This window comes from Danio rerio, chromosome 21 (assembly GCF_049306965.1).
Source record: "Danio rerio strain Tuebingen ecotype United States chromosome 21, GRCz12tu, whole genome shotgun sequence".
Lineage (NCBI taxonomy): Eukaryota > Metazoa > Chordata > Actinopteri > Cypriniformes > Danionidae > Danio > Danio rerio.
Window position 1 is genome coordinate 43,695,166 of NC_133196.1, and position 15,792 is coordinate 43,710,957.

The following is a 15,792-nucleotide window of genomic DNA, read 5'->3' on the forward strand; positions in this document are numbered from 1 at the left end:
GCTGTGACTTTCATCTTGTCGTTCTCATGAAAGAAAGTCTAAATTATGTAACAAAATCTCCCCCTCGGGTGGCTACAATGTTACAAGATCAGTAATTTTCTCTAAAGATCATATGAACTCTATGGTATCTCAGATCTTTAGAGCTCAATAGTTGCATCCGAAAAAAAGAAACAATGCTTCAAAGGAGTGGGCGGAGCTAATGATCAATAACACTGCTCAACTGATACCTCACTTTCTCAATGTAAACAGGACATTGTTTTCAGATTTCAAAGAAGTGACTTTTTTATCACACATGTGTAGATTACTTCGAAACAGTGCCTATACTTGTATTTTTTGGCAGTGAATCAAATGTGATGGGACGTTCTCGTATATCGGTGTCATTGATTGTGCCATCAGATATCAGAATGCTTTACTAACACGGATATTGTCTGCTGTATAGACTGACAGATCAATCACAGATGCAGCTCTGCTTTCTTTTGGCATTGTTGCTGTGCTAGGAATGACATCACGTAGAGATCCACAGATTTCGTCACGTCAAGCTTGACAGTTATTTTGTGACAACACAGCGTGTAGTGTTTCCTTTCATGTTGGCTCAGACGCACTGAACGAGCAAGTTCAGCCGGTTGTATCTTTACTTAGGTTTCCATAAATGGATGTTGATTCAAAAAGCTTCTGCAATATTTCATTTTCCCAAAATACTTTCACCACACCAGTAGATTACATAGTAGCACTAATGGTAATAATATAGCTTAAAGCACCAGAAAAAAAGGTTACTGATGTTTATTAATTTGTGATTAAACAAAATCTAAAAAATAAAAAAATCTTTGGTTCGTCAGCATCACAATTTGAGTAAATGCAAGTAGCTTCAACTTATTATTATTATTATTATTTAGTAATTAGTTCATATATGTTTGTGTGTGTGTGTATGTGTGTGTGTATATATATATATATATATATATATATATATATATATATATATATATATATATATATATATATATATATATATATATATATATATATATATATAATTAGATAAGTAATATTTGCCCCCCCATATTGTTATATTTGTTTTTTCTTTTTTAAATATTTCCCAAATTATGTTATTGTTTTATTTCGGCAGAAATAAAAGCAGTTTTAAATTATTTTTTCTAAATTATTAGCCCCTTTAAGCTTTTTTTTTGATAGTCTACAGAAAAAAACATCATTATACAATAACTTGCCTAATTCCCCTAACCTGCCTAGTTAACCTGATTAGCCAAGTTAAGCCTTTAAATGTCACTTTAAGCTGTATAGAAGTGTCTTCAAAAACATCTAGTCAAATATTATTTACTCTCATCATGGCAAAGATAAAATAAATCAGTTATTAGAAATGAGTTATTAAAACAATTATGTTTAGAAATGTTTTGAAAAAAATCTGTTCTCCGTTAAACACAGTAATTGGGGAAAAAAATAAACAGGGGGGGCTAATAATTCTGAACTCAACTGTATGTATATGTGTATAGTTTGGGTTCAGTATGATTTAACTGTAGGATAAATTACAGTACAAATTGTAAAATTGTGAAAAGTTATTGCTCTATAACATTAACTGTTAGTTATTTTTGTTAGTAGTTTATCATTTAATTGAATCATTTATTCTAGTGATTTTAAAGATTTTCAGCTTCATTTCTCTTTAATTACACCATCCTTCAGAAATCACTTCAATATTTATTATTATTATTATTATTATTATTATTATTATTATTATTATTATTATTATTATTATTATTATTATTAATGATAATAGTGATAAAAACAATAATGGTTGTAGTAATAATTTCATTTGAAACTACTTACAATAAGTTATAAAAAAAATAAAAAAATATACTGACCCCCAACTTTTGATCAGTATACAGTATTCAGAAAAAATGAGTTCACCCCTTTTTGGCAGTGAATCAAATGTGATGGGACGTTCTCGTATATCGGTGTCATTGATTGTGCCATCAGATATCAGAATGCTTTACTAACACGGATATTGTCTGCTGTATAGACTGACAACTTGGGATGTATACAATACAATATTCTGTGTTTATACATTATATTAGTCAGTACCAAAGCCAAAATGCCTAATCTAACAAAATAACTAAGGTGAAATTTTGTAGTTTGTTATATGTCATTTGAATTTAAATGAATCATCAACTGTCAATGTTATTTAAATGCAACAAAATATGTTGTCTATACTGGATTACTATATATATAAATATATATATATATATATATATATATATATATATATATATATATATATATATATATATATATATATATATATATATATATATATATATATATATATATATATATATATATATATATATAACCATACTGCATTTTAACTATTCATTTCTGACAAAATAATTTTTGTTGACCTAATCTTTAAAGAGTTTATTTGCTAATGCATTTTAAATAATGTTAAGATATTTTAGATTGCAGATATTTTAGATCAGATCTTCAGACATTGTACAATGGCAAAAACATGTTTTATGGAAATGACTAAAACTGGAATTTTTTTAGTAACTTTGAGAAATCACAGAAAAAAATGTAAACTTTATTTCTGGGGGGGAAAATCTTATTTTGTTTAATCTGTTATAATTTTTTTTGCAAATTAACTCTTCATTTCTTCATAACTAAGCTCAAGCTGGATTAAAGATTTTGTAGTTTTCCAGTGTTTTACTATTTGGCACTTTAACATGTCAGTATAGATTTTATAGATCTTTTAGAGGACATGTAGAAATATTCTTCTGTCTGAAGGTACTTGAAACAGGCCAATATATAGTGATTTATGAAGAATAGGGCTAAAAACAATGTCTTTCCACTGGAGTGGTTTTATTAGTCATTGCCGAAGGGCACCAGAAGGGTGAGTAGAGCTGCATTTAGAACAAGTCAAAACAGGGATGGAGAGAGACGACTGCTGGAGAAGGAGGAGGAGGATGAGTAGCAGAAAATTAGCTGTGTTTGCTGTATTGCAGAGATTAGACAAGCACATTGACGACTAATCTAGCTTATAAAGATTTTACATGGGTAAAAGTCACCATATCCTAATAGTTTTACTTTTTTATTTGTTAAAACGATGCTGTACGTGATTGTCTTTTTGCAGTAAACATTGGATTGAGTCAGGAAAATAAACCTTGCTTGTTTAAGCAAACCATATAGACTATATTTTGTTCTGATAATTAATTTAAAATCTGTCACTGCACGATTTAATATGCAATTATAGAAATGTCAGTCAACAACATCAGGCTTTTTATTTTCAATGGAGCCCATGTCATAGAGGAAACTGTAGTAATTATAATTGTATCTTTTTTCTGGGACTTTATTAATACATCAATTTTTTATTAGGGTGATTAATGCATTGATTTATTATTGATTGTAATATATTTTTGCTTTTGTAAAATGTAAAATATGACAAGCAAAAGCAAAAAAGATTACTTGTATTTATAATGTTTCAAAAGATGCATATTTGCCATCACTTTGCCGTTGCATTGTAAAATAAACTAAAATCGAATGCAGTTATTTAAATGCAGTCTTTATAAAAAAACCACTTACCACAATTGTTTAAACATAGTTTAGGTGTTATTATTATTATTATTATTATTATTATTATTATTATTATTATTATTATTGATGTTGTTGTTGTTAATCATTTTAATTACTTGGTGAATTAAAAAAATTATTAGCCAATTCATTATTTATTTTTTAAAACTCATTTTTGTATATATTTGTAATAATTTTAATCGTAAATAATAATAATTATAATACCCTAACATTTAATTTTTTTTGTAAAATATATGCTGACACGGTCTGTTCTGATAACATGCAGATAGCCTTGAACAGCTTCTTTATGGTACAGATTGATTCATTTACAGACAGCTGTGTTTTATATGCATTACCCATAATATTCCCACAATTTGTGAGCAGTCCTTTTCACATCTGTTAAAGTTACATAATTGACTGTTTAATGTCTGTCTAAGAAACGGAGCATGTTTATAACAGTGTTCTGTCTTGTAACATGTGCGAAGCAAACAGACAGATAGCTATTTGTTTATTGGTGTATTTGCTTTATTTTATGTGATAGAGCTCTTGGAAAATGAATTAACCATCGTCCTCTTTAAAGGCCAGGACACAGTCAGCTTTTGGGAAGCGATGATGAGTGGCTAGTTTGTTTGGTGTGATCCACTCGTTGCTTATCATCGGATTAATTTTGGAGGGAGTTTCTGCAACAGTTCTGGTTGTGGATTCGACATCGGCCATCAGTGAAAGAGAGTGCTCTGATAGGCTATTCAGCTACAAATCAGAGCACAAGAACAAAAACTGAAGAGAAAAAATTAAACAAAAGATGCCAGTCAAGAGGAAACACACAGAAGCCATTTATCATTTCATAGCATTTGAAAATATTTGCAAGTGATATGGATCATCAGATTATCAGACATATTTGCATGAGTGAATCCCTCTGCGGTGAGTGAAAGTACTGTGAAAATGATATATAAATGCTGCTTTGTTTATGGTTTGTATGTGTGCAGCACCAGTTCCGGGTTCCTTTTGTGGAATGTCAATACAGACTACTGGGGTTTTGACACATCATCTGACACAGAAGCAGAATGTACGTTCTCGTATCTGCTGACTGTTCTTTTAGTGTGTTCACGTGCAGCTTTTTGGTCCAAATGAGGCCAAGTGCAGGCGATGGGAGGTGATGACACAGTAGAGCTGCACAATTAATCGTAAAAAGATCGCGATCTTGAACAGCTGACCGTGAGCTGTTATCACAGAGAAGGCGCTCTACTTAATGATAGACGCATGCGTCTACTTTAGTGAACGGAACCTGCATATGTTGCAAGTAACAGGTAATACAGTTGTAAATAATATTCAGTTTGTGGCACAGAGTGATCGTTTGGGAGCCGCGCACGAAGTATGAACAAGCACTTAGCAGTCAAAATAAAACCGAAAGTGTGCACTTCATTTAAATGATCATATCGCATTTTAGAGTTATGATTACGGCAAGCATTTGATGTTTTTTTCTTTCATAGCGAACCCACAGTTGTGCATTAAAATAAATGTTTACAATGTCAGTATAACTACTCTAGCCTATATTTTGTTGAATATAATCTGATAATGGCAAATGTCTGATTTTACCAGTGAATAAAATTGTCTAATATGACAGATTGCAAGCATATATCTCAAACATATTAAAAGAGATCAGAATTATTATAAGTAAAATATTATTATTTATAGAAACCAGTAGACCTACACATAATATTATTGTCGATGTTGACAATAAAAATCGCGATTCTTATTTTAGCCAGAATCGTGCAGCTCTACAACACAGTCAGTTTTTATCATCACTAGTTCTTTGACATCCACTTTGTCAGTCCTGGGCTTTAAATAGCACCACTGAAGTCATACATGCAAACTAGAATTACTAACAAGTTAAGAATAATGTAATAAACAACACTTAGTGGACCAATCAGACTAGTATACATAAAAATTTGATGTTACCTTAAATTTTGAAGTTACCAAAGTAGCATTACATTTTGGTTATATTAAATTGACTTATGACAGCTTTTATGCCAAAAATAATATATTTTAATTTATTAAATTCATGTAAAAACATTTATTTCTTTCCCAGAGATTGTGGCTGGAAGGGCATCCACTGCGTAAAAATGTGCTGGATAAGTTGCCGGTTTATTGCGCTGTGGCGACCCCGGATTAATAAAAGCGACTAAGCCGACAAGAAAATTAATGAACATTTATTTCTGTTACCCCTAAAAAACAATAACACTTTTCATCTTTTAAATTACCATTAAGGTGACATCTGAACAGGGCATGTCAATTATTCAATCAGCAATTTTTCTCACAAGTTCTAAAAAGTTCATTTTGTTCATCAGATTAGACTGAAAAAGCACTTTTTTCATCCAGGCTGATGCAAAAAAATCGACAGTGTTGCGTGTGTATTGTTAATGTAGTTTTGAAGCCATTGTGGTAGTTTTAGGATAGTTTACCATGATTTCTGTGTATAAGGTGTTCGTAACAAGGCATGGGCTGATAACCGTTTTCAAGGTATACCCCAGTTTGGAAAAGCCAAGGTTTTAAAACTGACAAAATTTTCAGCTATATTGTTCCTACAGTATATGTAAGATTTCTTTTAAATTTCAGGACATCAGTATCTTCAGCAAACAAGATATCCAAAGATGCTGTTTTAAATTTAGCAATCAGTGTTTCTGAAACGGATGAATACAGCAGAAGTCAATGATTTTTTAGCCTGACATGTTTACTGCTCCAAAATATTTAAAATACTTCTCAAAATAAAATATATTGTGTACAAAGGGGGGAAAAGCTTTAGTTTTTTACCCAGACATTTAAAAAGAACTTATTTTGGAGCAGTAATCACAATACCGTGAAACCGTGATATTTTTATCCAAGATAATCATACCATCAGAATCTTACACCAGCCCATGCCTACTAGGAACACAATTGCTTTAATTGCTTGCTTTTTCTGAGGTAAGCAGGTGGATGTGGCTTACAGGAAGACTCATAAGATCATATCATATCAGGTCCTCGTTTTCCATTCTCCCATGTGATCTGGTACTTAATGAAACCAGTTCATAAAACCTCTTGTAAATTATGTCAACAGAGACCTTGACCTGCTCGGGCCTATTGATTATACTGTACAGATGATGAAAAACAGTTCCTGCCAGTCAATACCCAGCTGGATATTGTCAGATTTGCATGCAAGTTTGAGTTAACCTTCAGTTGGGTAAAAATCGGAATGAAAATAAAGACGATGTTTGTCAAGACAAAACAATATCATCTGAATTCAACCGATGGCTAAAGGTTACTGCACTTAAACCGAAAATGAAGTGCTAGTCATTTATAGTAGTTTCACTGATAAGGGCACTATTTGTGTTTTGGTGGCCCTAGCGACGGGCACTAGTTTAAATACATCGCCATAGCACATTATCACGTGACGGGCAACCTAAATGTTTACCCAGGGCCTTGTATTTCACCTTTGGTTTAGGATTTCAGTAACTCAGTCAGTCACAACAGGGGAAACTGGGTAGGACAAAGCTTGAGCGACCCATGGGAAAAGACCTATCCTGTCCTCTAGTAAGGGCTCTCATGATTGCTATCATTATGAAGGGAAATTCCATCATCTTTTCTCTGTTACCTGAAGATAGGACGACCTCCAACACTGCTGCAACACTTGTGTACTGTTTAAGAGGACTGTTTTAATTTCCTCACTTCGGTTGTAGCTTCCTCCTATTGTATAGCTGCATTTTTAGGGTAGTAAGCTGTTATTGTTCAGTGTTTTGATCACATTAGATATGCTTTGTTGCTTGAGATGATTACATTACATGGTCCAAAATAACACATGTGTAAGTTGAATACAAATGCGGTTTTTATTACCCTTAAAAAAAAACAGTTCCATTTTAATATTTTTTTATTTTATTTATTTTATTTTTTATTTTTTTGCAGAAATGCCATAGAAATACCAATTTTGGTTGCCCTTAAGGCTGATTTATACTTCTGTGTCAAGCACATGTGTGTGCTCCAGCACAGCCTCCGTGAGGTTGCATAGTACTCACTGTAGCTGATGCGCTGGAAACACACGAACATGCAAAGAACATGCAAACTCCACACAGAAATGCCAACTGACTCAGCCGAGGCTTGAAACAGCGACCTTCTTGATGTGAGGTGACAGCACTACCCACTGCGCCACCGCGTCATCCAGTTCACTTTCATGCAATATATAATTCTAAATCATTGATGTTTGCATATGTTTATTAATGCTTTAGTGATCGCAGCAGTACAATAAAATTTTTATTTGCCCTAGAAAGAGCAGTTGTTATTCAAACAGTGAAGTTGAATATAGACACGGATGTCCACAGTAGCAATACAGTTTGAAAGCAACTTAAAATTAAGGTTGTGTCAGTTACATTATGCCAATATGTGGTGAAAAGCACCGTTTAAAATTTTACAATTCGGTAAATTGATACAAGTAATTCCTCAAAAAGTGCTGATTCATCCTCATTATAAGTGAGGTATTGAATAATTTATTCAAACTGAGATTTTAAACATATGAATTGTATAATATCGTAATAACATTGCAGGAAATACAGTTGTGTTGGAATGGCTGGTAAATTTCTTTGTTTCGTTTTTTGTTTTTGTTTGGCTGCCTCAAGAGTCTTGGGGCTCTATTTTGACGATCCATGCGCAGAGCGCAAAACTCAGGGCGCAAACGCTTTCAGGGCATGTCAGAACGCGTTTTTGCGAATTTAAGGACGGGAAAATCTGCTTTGCGCTGTGGCGCATGGTCTAAAAGGGTTGAGTTTATTTTCTTAATGAGTTATAGGTGTGTTTTGAGAATAAACCAATTAGAGTCTCATCTCCCATTCCCTTTAAGAGCCAGCTGCGTCGCGCTAACGCCTGTTTCACACCGCAAGCGTCAGCGGCGCGTGAGCAGAGCGTGAGCAGCGCGTGTGTTTTCGGCGTCCATGTTAACAGATTAGAGCTTTCATACCGCACGCAGCAGCAGCGCGTCAGAGCGAGGCGTGAGCGTCGCCGAAGCAGCAGTGCAGCGATAGTTTCGGCGCTGGGTCTATTTTTGACGCGCTGCTCACGCTCAATTAAAGTGACAGTGCATTGACAACGACCAAAACACATTGAATGACAGTAAAAAGTAGCAATTTTACCCAATAAATGCGTTAATAATGTCAAATGGTTTATATATAGTCATTCAAATTCACTTAAAACGATTTAAAACGGCAACAAACATTTATTTAGGTCCGAACTACAAAACCAAATGTAAAACAATTTTAGTATCAGTTGCACACTAGTGTTGTAGGAGAGGGGAAATAGAATATTTACGGGAATTGTAGTCCATAGCGAAGTGTATTGTGGGTAGTGTAGTTCGACACGCATGCTGGATGATGTGAGCTCGCTGTGTTCTGTGCAGCGGAGCAGAGGAAGAAAGTTTTAATCGGCTTTGTTTTATGTTCACTCGAGTTATTCCTACCGGGAGCTGCTTGCACAAATTGCACTCTGAATCTGACAACACGAAAAAAAGTAAAAGAATGGCATGCATTAATTACTTTTGTCCGTCTCATCATCTGCACGAGCATGAATTAACGAGCTGTTATTCTGCCGCTGGACATCACTGAAGCGGAGAAATTAACACTAGTTTGATCATGTATAAATATCATTATAACTATATTGTATAAATATGATTATAACTAGGTCTACAGCAACCTGATAATAAAAAACAAATGACATGATATCACAGGCGATTGTCTTCTGACTGTAGACACTTCTCATATAAGTTAGCTTTAGAAGCATACAGTACTATTTGATCTATAAAATTTGTAAAATAAATATTTGCAGGTTAACGAAACAGCATAGGTGGGGCCTTGGTGCAGATGAAAAGTTTAAAAAGTGTATTTGTATATAGAGAGACATGGGTAACTAGATAGAATAGACAGAGATAGGTTGATCTCAGCAGCAGCTGCCGAAGAACTGCGCGCTGCAGACGCAGCTGGTGTGAAAGGCAAACGCCTGCGTGCTGCTACTGCTCGACAAACGCGCTGCTCACGCTCTGCTCACGCGCCGCTGACGCTTGCGGTGTGAAACAGGCGTAAGAGCGCATTCGCTATTTACAGGACGCAAAGTAAGTCTAAGTGGAAAAAATGAGCATGTCACTAGCAAACAGTTAACAGTTTTTTAACAGAAAACTGTTAAACAGAGCATCTACTGCGTGAGAATGAGAGATAATGGATCACTTTCACATTCGCTCATGGATAGGGAAACCTTTACGCACAGACATCAATTAGTCTATAAATAATTAATTTTGTTTGTTAAGCGCAAATATTCGTTTTAAAACTATTTCTAAATTCAGTTCTAATTTCCAGCAAACGAATAAATAAACAATAATAACAAAATGTGCTCAAAAACCTGAGTTATATCCTAAAACACATGCTGTGCCCCATATGGTCTAAAACCTGCAGGTGGGCAAATCTAAGCTTGTTTTTGACAAATATACAAGCTTATATAAATATGGGTATAATAAATAATACTGCTAATAATAATAACATTATACAAAAGCAAATTGTTATGAATGAACTGAAAAAGCCTGAAGAACACATAAAAGCAGTGATTTTTCATATTTATGTAGGCTAGAAAATAATTTGTTTTGTAATATTTTAATCCTTTATATTTATATCCTATATCTATTCTTATTATATCCTAAATATATCCTTAATATGAATTTTTTTCATATGTAAAGATATTTGCCTATTGCTCTCTTGTGCGTATTAAGCAGTGCGTAAGCGAGGCGCAACTCTGCGCCGGAGTTTAGACCGGGTTAGTTTTGGTCTAATGAAAAATCTATTATAGTTTCTCAAAATAGCAACGCGCCAGCGGTCCGCCTCAGAACGCCTTCCTTTTTAGACCAGAACGCCTATGGGCACACAAATGAGCGCTAATGCATTTGCTATTTAAACAGCGTAGCACAACGCCTCAAAACGACTCTTGCACCAAGCTGAAACTACCAAAAGACTATTGCGCCGTGCCTTGCGCCACACTGTGCCGGGTGTATGATAGGGCCCTTGATCTATATTTAAAGGCAAATCATGATTCTCATTTGTTCTAAAATCATGCAGCTTTACCCTAAAGGCATATTGATTGCACATGTTTGAGGCCTATGATTGTGATGTTGTGTAAAATATGTGAGCAGAATTGTGGAATATAGTTATAAAAACCGAATTATCTGTTGAACATGTCTTGATATTATAAATAGCTCAAATATGCCTGTGCATCTAATTAATTCTCCTTGTGGATAAGTGCCTGTGAATATTCAAGATATTTAGATAAGATTTGTGCAAGTTTAGCTTACCACATATATAATCATTGACTCATTTTTCAGGCTTTTTTCCCCAGAAAAAATCATTTGTGAATAGGTTTAATTGGATTACTAAAATGTATTAAAAGGCTGCATGATATTGGAAATTCTAACATTGCAATATTTAGTTTTCTTCTATATGAACACAATCTTACCAGATCACTTGAATATCTCTATTTGGAAAGCATATTAGAATCATTTTAGATTGATTGGGATGATTCAGTAAGGAAGTATATCTGTGCAAAATATAATAAACAATCTACAAGCACAGATAAATACAATAAAGAAAAACAGACAAATTAAATAAAAAGTGTTTTCTGAAGAGTCTATTGTGGTACAGTAATTTAATAATAAAATTATATCTTCATTGTATTAATAATTCAATTCAATTAATTGATATTAAAGTTACAAATGCTACAGTTTCTTATGCTTTAAAAATTGTGATACAGTCACAGACCTCAAAAACACATGCAAATGATAAATTATATTCCTGAGTCGACAATGCGTATCCTGCTATGTGATCATTGCAATATCCATAAAAACGATATATTGCGCAGCACTAAAATAAAGTAAGACAAAAATGTTACATTTTTGGAAGAATAAGTGCTAATTTCAATTATTAAATTTTTTTTCATTGGAAAAAATTTAATATATGCATCTCAGTGCCTTCATGAACCTAATTAATAATTAAGTTATTGTCCTGTATTTGTATGTTATGCTAGCCATGTGATGGTTGATGCATCTCAGTGCATCTTTTAGCGATTCTAACAGTTAAAGTTTCTACATGGCACCATCAATGCTAATGAAGGGCCTTTATTTTGAAGAGTGTAAAGATCAGGGGTGCCCAAACTTATTCATATAAAGGGTCAAAAATCAAATATCATTGAAAGCCGTTGGCCAAAGATAAACATACAAAACTATTTTACATTAAAGTCGCCATGGGTAATTTCCTAATATTTCAAATTAAATAGAAAACATCATATTAACTAATGCAGTATAACTTTTTACTGTTGCAACAAAAACATAATCAAATTTATAACACACTGGAGCTTAATGCTAAATACACTAGTCAAGCAGAATCTGCCTTTGCCTTGGTTTGCTAACCAAAGTCCTCTATCCGTCGGGTGGCAGTGTGTACTTTTTAAACTAAATATGAATAACTGACATCATTTAAATTAAAACATTTAATTTCAGTTTGCTTTTTTTTTGTAGCTTAACAGTAAAACAAGCAAATAAAAGGTTACATTAAATTTGAAATGACAATCTCTAAACAATCCCCCATCACTCTCCTTCTTTTTTCAGATAGGATGGCCTGCGGGTCCTAGTTTGGTCACCTCTGGTGTAGATGCACAATAGATTGCCTGATTATAGATTTTAAGATTTGCTCAACCATTATATTACACTTTAAATAATAGTCGTTTTGTACATCAATACTTTTAATCAAAAGTTGTGCCTTCAAAGACTTTTATTAAAATGCATATAAAATAATAATATTATAATGTGTTTCCTGATAGCCGTAAATGCAGTTTGTTGTGTTTACTCAGTGGGTTGATAAGGAGTCTGTTGTCCAGTCCACTGGAGCACATGTGTGCTGACTCCGCCCACCGTCCCTCTATTTACTGCTGGAGCAGATGGAAACACCAGAGATCTGAACTGAGAGGAGAGAGTCTTCACAGTGCAATACGCTCATCCGATCAATGACGTTGTAGCTCAGAGAAACTAGCGTAGAGGGGTTTAATCATTTCTTCAGCATGTGGTAAAAGGATGGAGAAGCTCTAATGGGGGTTTCCTCACCGCTGTCTGATGTAAAGACGTTAAGTGGTCTGGAGACTGATTTAAACACATCCACAGAATGTCTGTTGGCTCACGATGGGATACAAATACTGCTGCAAAGTGGCTTCATGCACCAGGACAACATCAAACAGTTGTAAGTTTGAAAAAGATCTTCATTTTCTTTACCGTTTGTTTATGTTTTTATTTCTATTTAAATTTCCTTCCTCATTTTCATCATCTCACACTCAGATTCCAAAGTTCAGTTATAGTTATGACTCCAACGAGCTGTTTATCTTTGCTGTAGTTTCTTGAGTTCTGCTGCTTCCCGTAATGAACAATGTTTTAGTTCATCAAGGAACTCAGTAGAGACTTTACTCAAACCATGTTTCTGTTTGAGAAGCCGGTTACATTTGTTCACGTCACACGGCGACAGAGGCAGTCAAAACAAACAACAAAGTGTAGTTTTACACCTTACATCACCGCTACACCGTCTTCCTGTCCTCGGTAAACAGGAAGCCCTTGCCACTCGCTTTTTTATCATTGTGCAGAAAACAAAACGTTCTTTCCGTTTAAGCAGACCACAGTATCTTTAATTGAGTGTGGTGGAGTATTGTACAGAAGTGTCATTAAGACATGAGCAATGTTTGGTTTACTGGTGCAAATGTGTAAACTATGATTGTTGCCGGATGTCTACTTGGAAGTGGCTAGGAAAAAAAACCATTTATCATCATATTATGCTATTTTAAGTTAGTTGTACAGTAGGTTTACAGTCATCTAAGGTATAAAACACTTTAATTTCTCTTAATTTACATTTCATATAACCTCATTTCTCAAATGATTCTCAAACATCATTTATTAAACGTCAAAAATTTATTTGCCTCTTTTCTGAAAATGCAATCTGCTCTGGTTGATCTGATGGCCTAGTCTGGTGTGTTATTTGCCATATTTTTACATTATAGATTCTAGAGCTGCACAATTAATCGTAAAAAGATCGCAACCCCCTAGACGATCTTAATCCAGCATTTTTACGATTCTGTCAATCATATTTTCAAGTTCAGGAAAGAAGCAATGATGGCCGCACAAGTCCTCACATTGTTTTACATACGTCGTTCAGCAATGTGGACACCTCCAAATGATGTTGAAGGAATCACATACTGTGTTTATAAGATATAATTCACCTTAAAATGTCATTTCTGTCTTCATGTAATGTATTTCCGACCGCAAAATCACACGTGACGTGAGCTGACTGTCATTCAGTTTGTGGCACTGAGTGATCGTTTGGGAGCCGCGCTGGAAGTAAACCACTCTTAGCAGTGAAAATGAAACCGAAAGCGCACACTGTGTTGCCGATGTAGCTGACTGATTCCAGCCCCAACAATATCCAAAACCTGCCGAAATGCAAAAATACCCACCCAGTCTTCTGTATTCACGAAAATTACGTCAGTCACAGATTTTTAGCAGAAAATTACAGATTGTAAGCATGTACCAGTAAAGTCGTTCCGGTTTTCCATATATTTACAGGTATCACTGTGTGAAAGGGGCTGTGTGTGTGTGTGTGTTTGTGTGTGTGCGCGTGTGCGTGTGTGTGTGCGCGTGGTCCTTTACTGACAGCCGGTTTTGTGGATCTTGTCGGAAAATATGGTGAAAAGCCCTACATGACCGTAATAGCTTGTTCGCGGTGTTTACTTCAATAATGCCACTAATATATGGATACTCTAAATGTCCTACATCTATTCTGTTTAGATCAGTTATGACTTTAGTTGGATTAAGGTGATCAAAAATCGCTGTTTCGAGCTTATGTAGGCCTACAGTTCAAAATTCATGTTTAACTGAATAAACAGATAGTAAACACAAGTACATCTTTTTAAACATCAATTATTTTCATCACCAATTATCATAGTAGATCAGCTTCTCAAGCAGTGTGTTATGCAATTTGGAAACAGGAGATAAGCCCCTGGTCTAATGTGACACCTGGCTTGAGAAACCCGTTCTCCAAAACTTACTTCTAGTCATTATTTGGGTTGCACACATATTCTGAATGCCCTCAGCAGAATTCAAATGAGCCATTTTAATGTAGATTAATTCCAAGATTACAGTGAGATTAATCTAGATAGAAAATGTATAGATTTTTGTATACATATTTAAATGCACATTGAACACGGTGTCAAACTAATATTCGTAAAAGCAAAATAAAGGCACTTTAAGGGAAGTATTGTTGAAATAAACCATTTCAGAAACATGTTTTGAATATGTAGTCTGGCGTGGTTCATTTAAATCAACAGATTGATTCAGAAATCTGCTGGAGAGTAACACCCATGAAGCTGGTTTCAATAATGACTCAAGCCTGATGCTGTCAGTGGACACGTTGATGAAGTGTTTGGTTCACCATTACACGTTTGTCTTCTCGTCTCTCTGTCTTTCCCCTCCCTTTTCCTGCTGTAAAACTCAAACCACTGCTTAAATGAAACCATGTGTGTTAATCTTTCTACAGTATGAGGACATAGACGACTGTGGATTGATATGTGGTTGGACAGTTTTTGACCCAAACTGCAGCTTTATTTGTGTGCTCTTGAGTTTGTTATTTTGCTCTGGTGGGCATTTGGTGAATAGTTGGCACATTTTAAAAATGCTTTCCAGAATAGAGGATTTTTTGGGGATTTAACTGAGTACTTCCTCTGTAGATCTAGTCTGAACCTCAGGTTATTATGTACAACTCTGTATAAGCCAAGAATTATGAACTTGTGTACATTTTGAAATCAATATCAAATATGATTTTTACTACAAAGAAAGACTTTGTAGTAACATTACATTATTTTTCAGTTATGTTTTTGGCTGCTTATTTTTACAATGAATGACTGAGAGAAATTTTGGGACTTTTTTAAATGATGTATTGTGTTTGAAAAACAATACCATTATCATCTCTGTGTAAACAAAACCAGGGCTATTCCAGGCGCACCTTGGTGAAAACATCTCCAGCTTTTCAGAACGTCATAATCGCACCGTTAGTCACATGACAAGATCGGTTTCACACTTTGTATGAAATATAGACATTTCGGTAGACTAATTAGCTTAGACAAACACGGAACACCCAA

At 34.5% G+C, this 15,792-nt stretch overlaps 1 protein-coding gene across 8 annotated transcripts in view; it reads left to right on the forward strand.

Annotated features, from left to right (window-relative positions):
• The window catches only part of ssh2b (slingshot protein phosphatase 2b), a 61,403-nt gene that overhangs the window by 13,521 nt on the left and 32,090 nt on the right, over positions 1-15,792 (forward strand). For 4 of the 8 annotated variants that reach the window (XM_073934734.1, XM_073934732.1, XM_009295650.4 and 1 more), the window contains exon 1: positions 12,570-12,854. In XM_073934734.1, coding sequence (XP_073790835.1) covers positions 12,706-12,854 — 149 coding nt within the window. In that variant the 5' untranslated portion in view covers positions 12,570-12,705. 8 annotated transcript variants of the gene reach the window in all.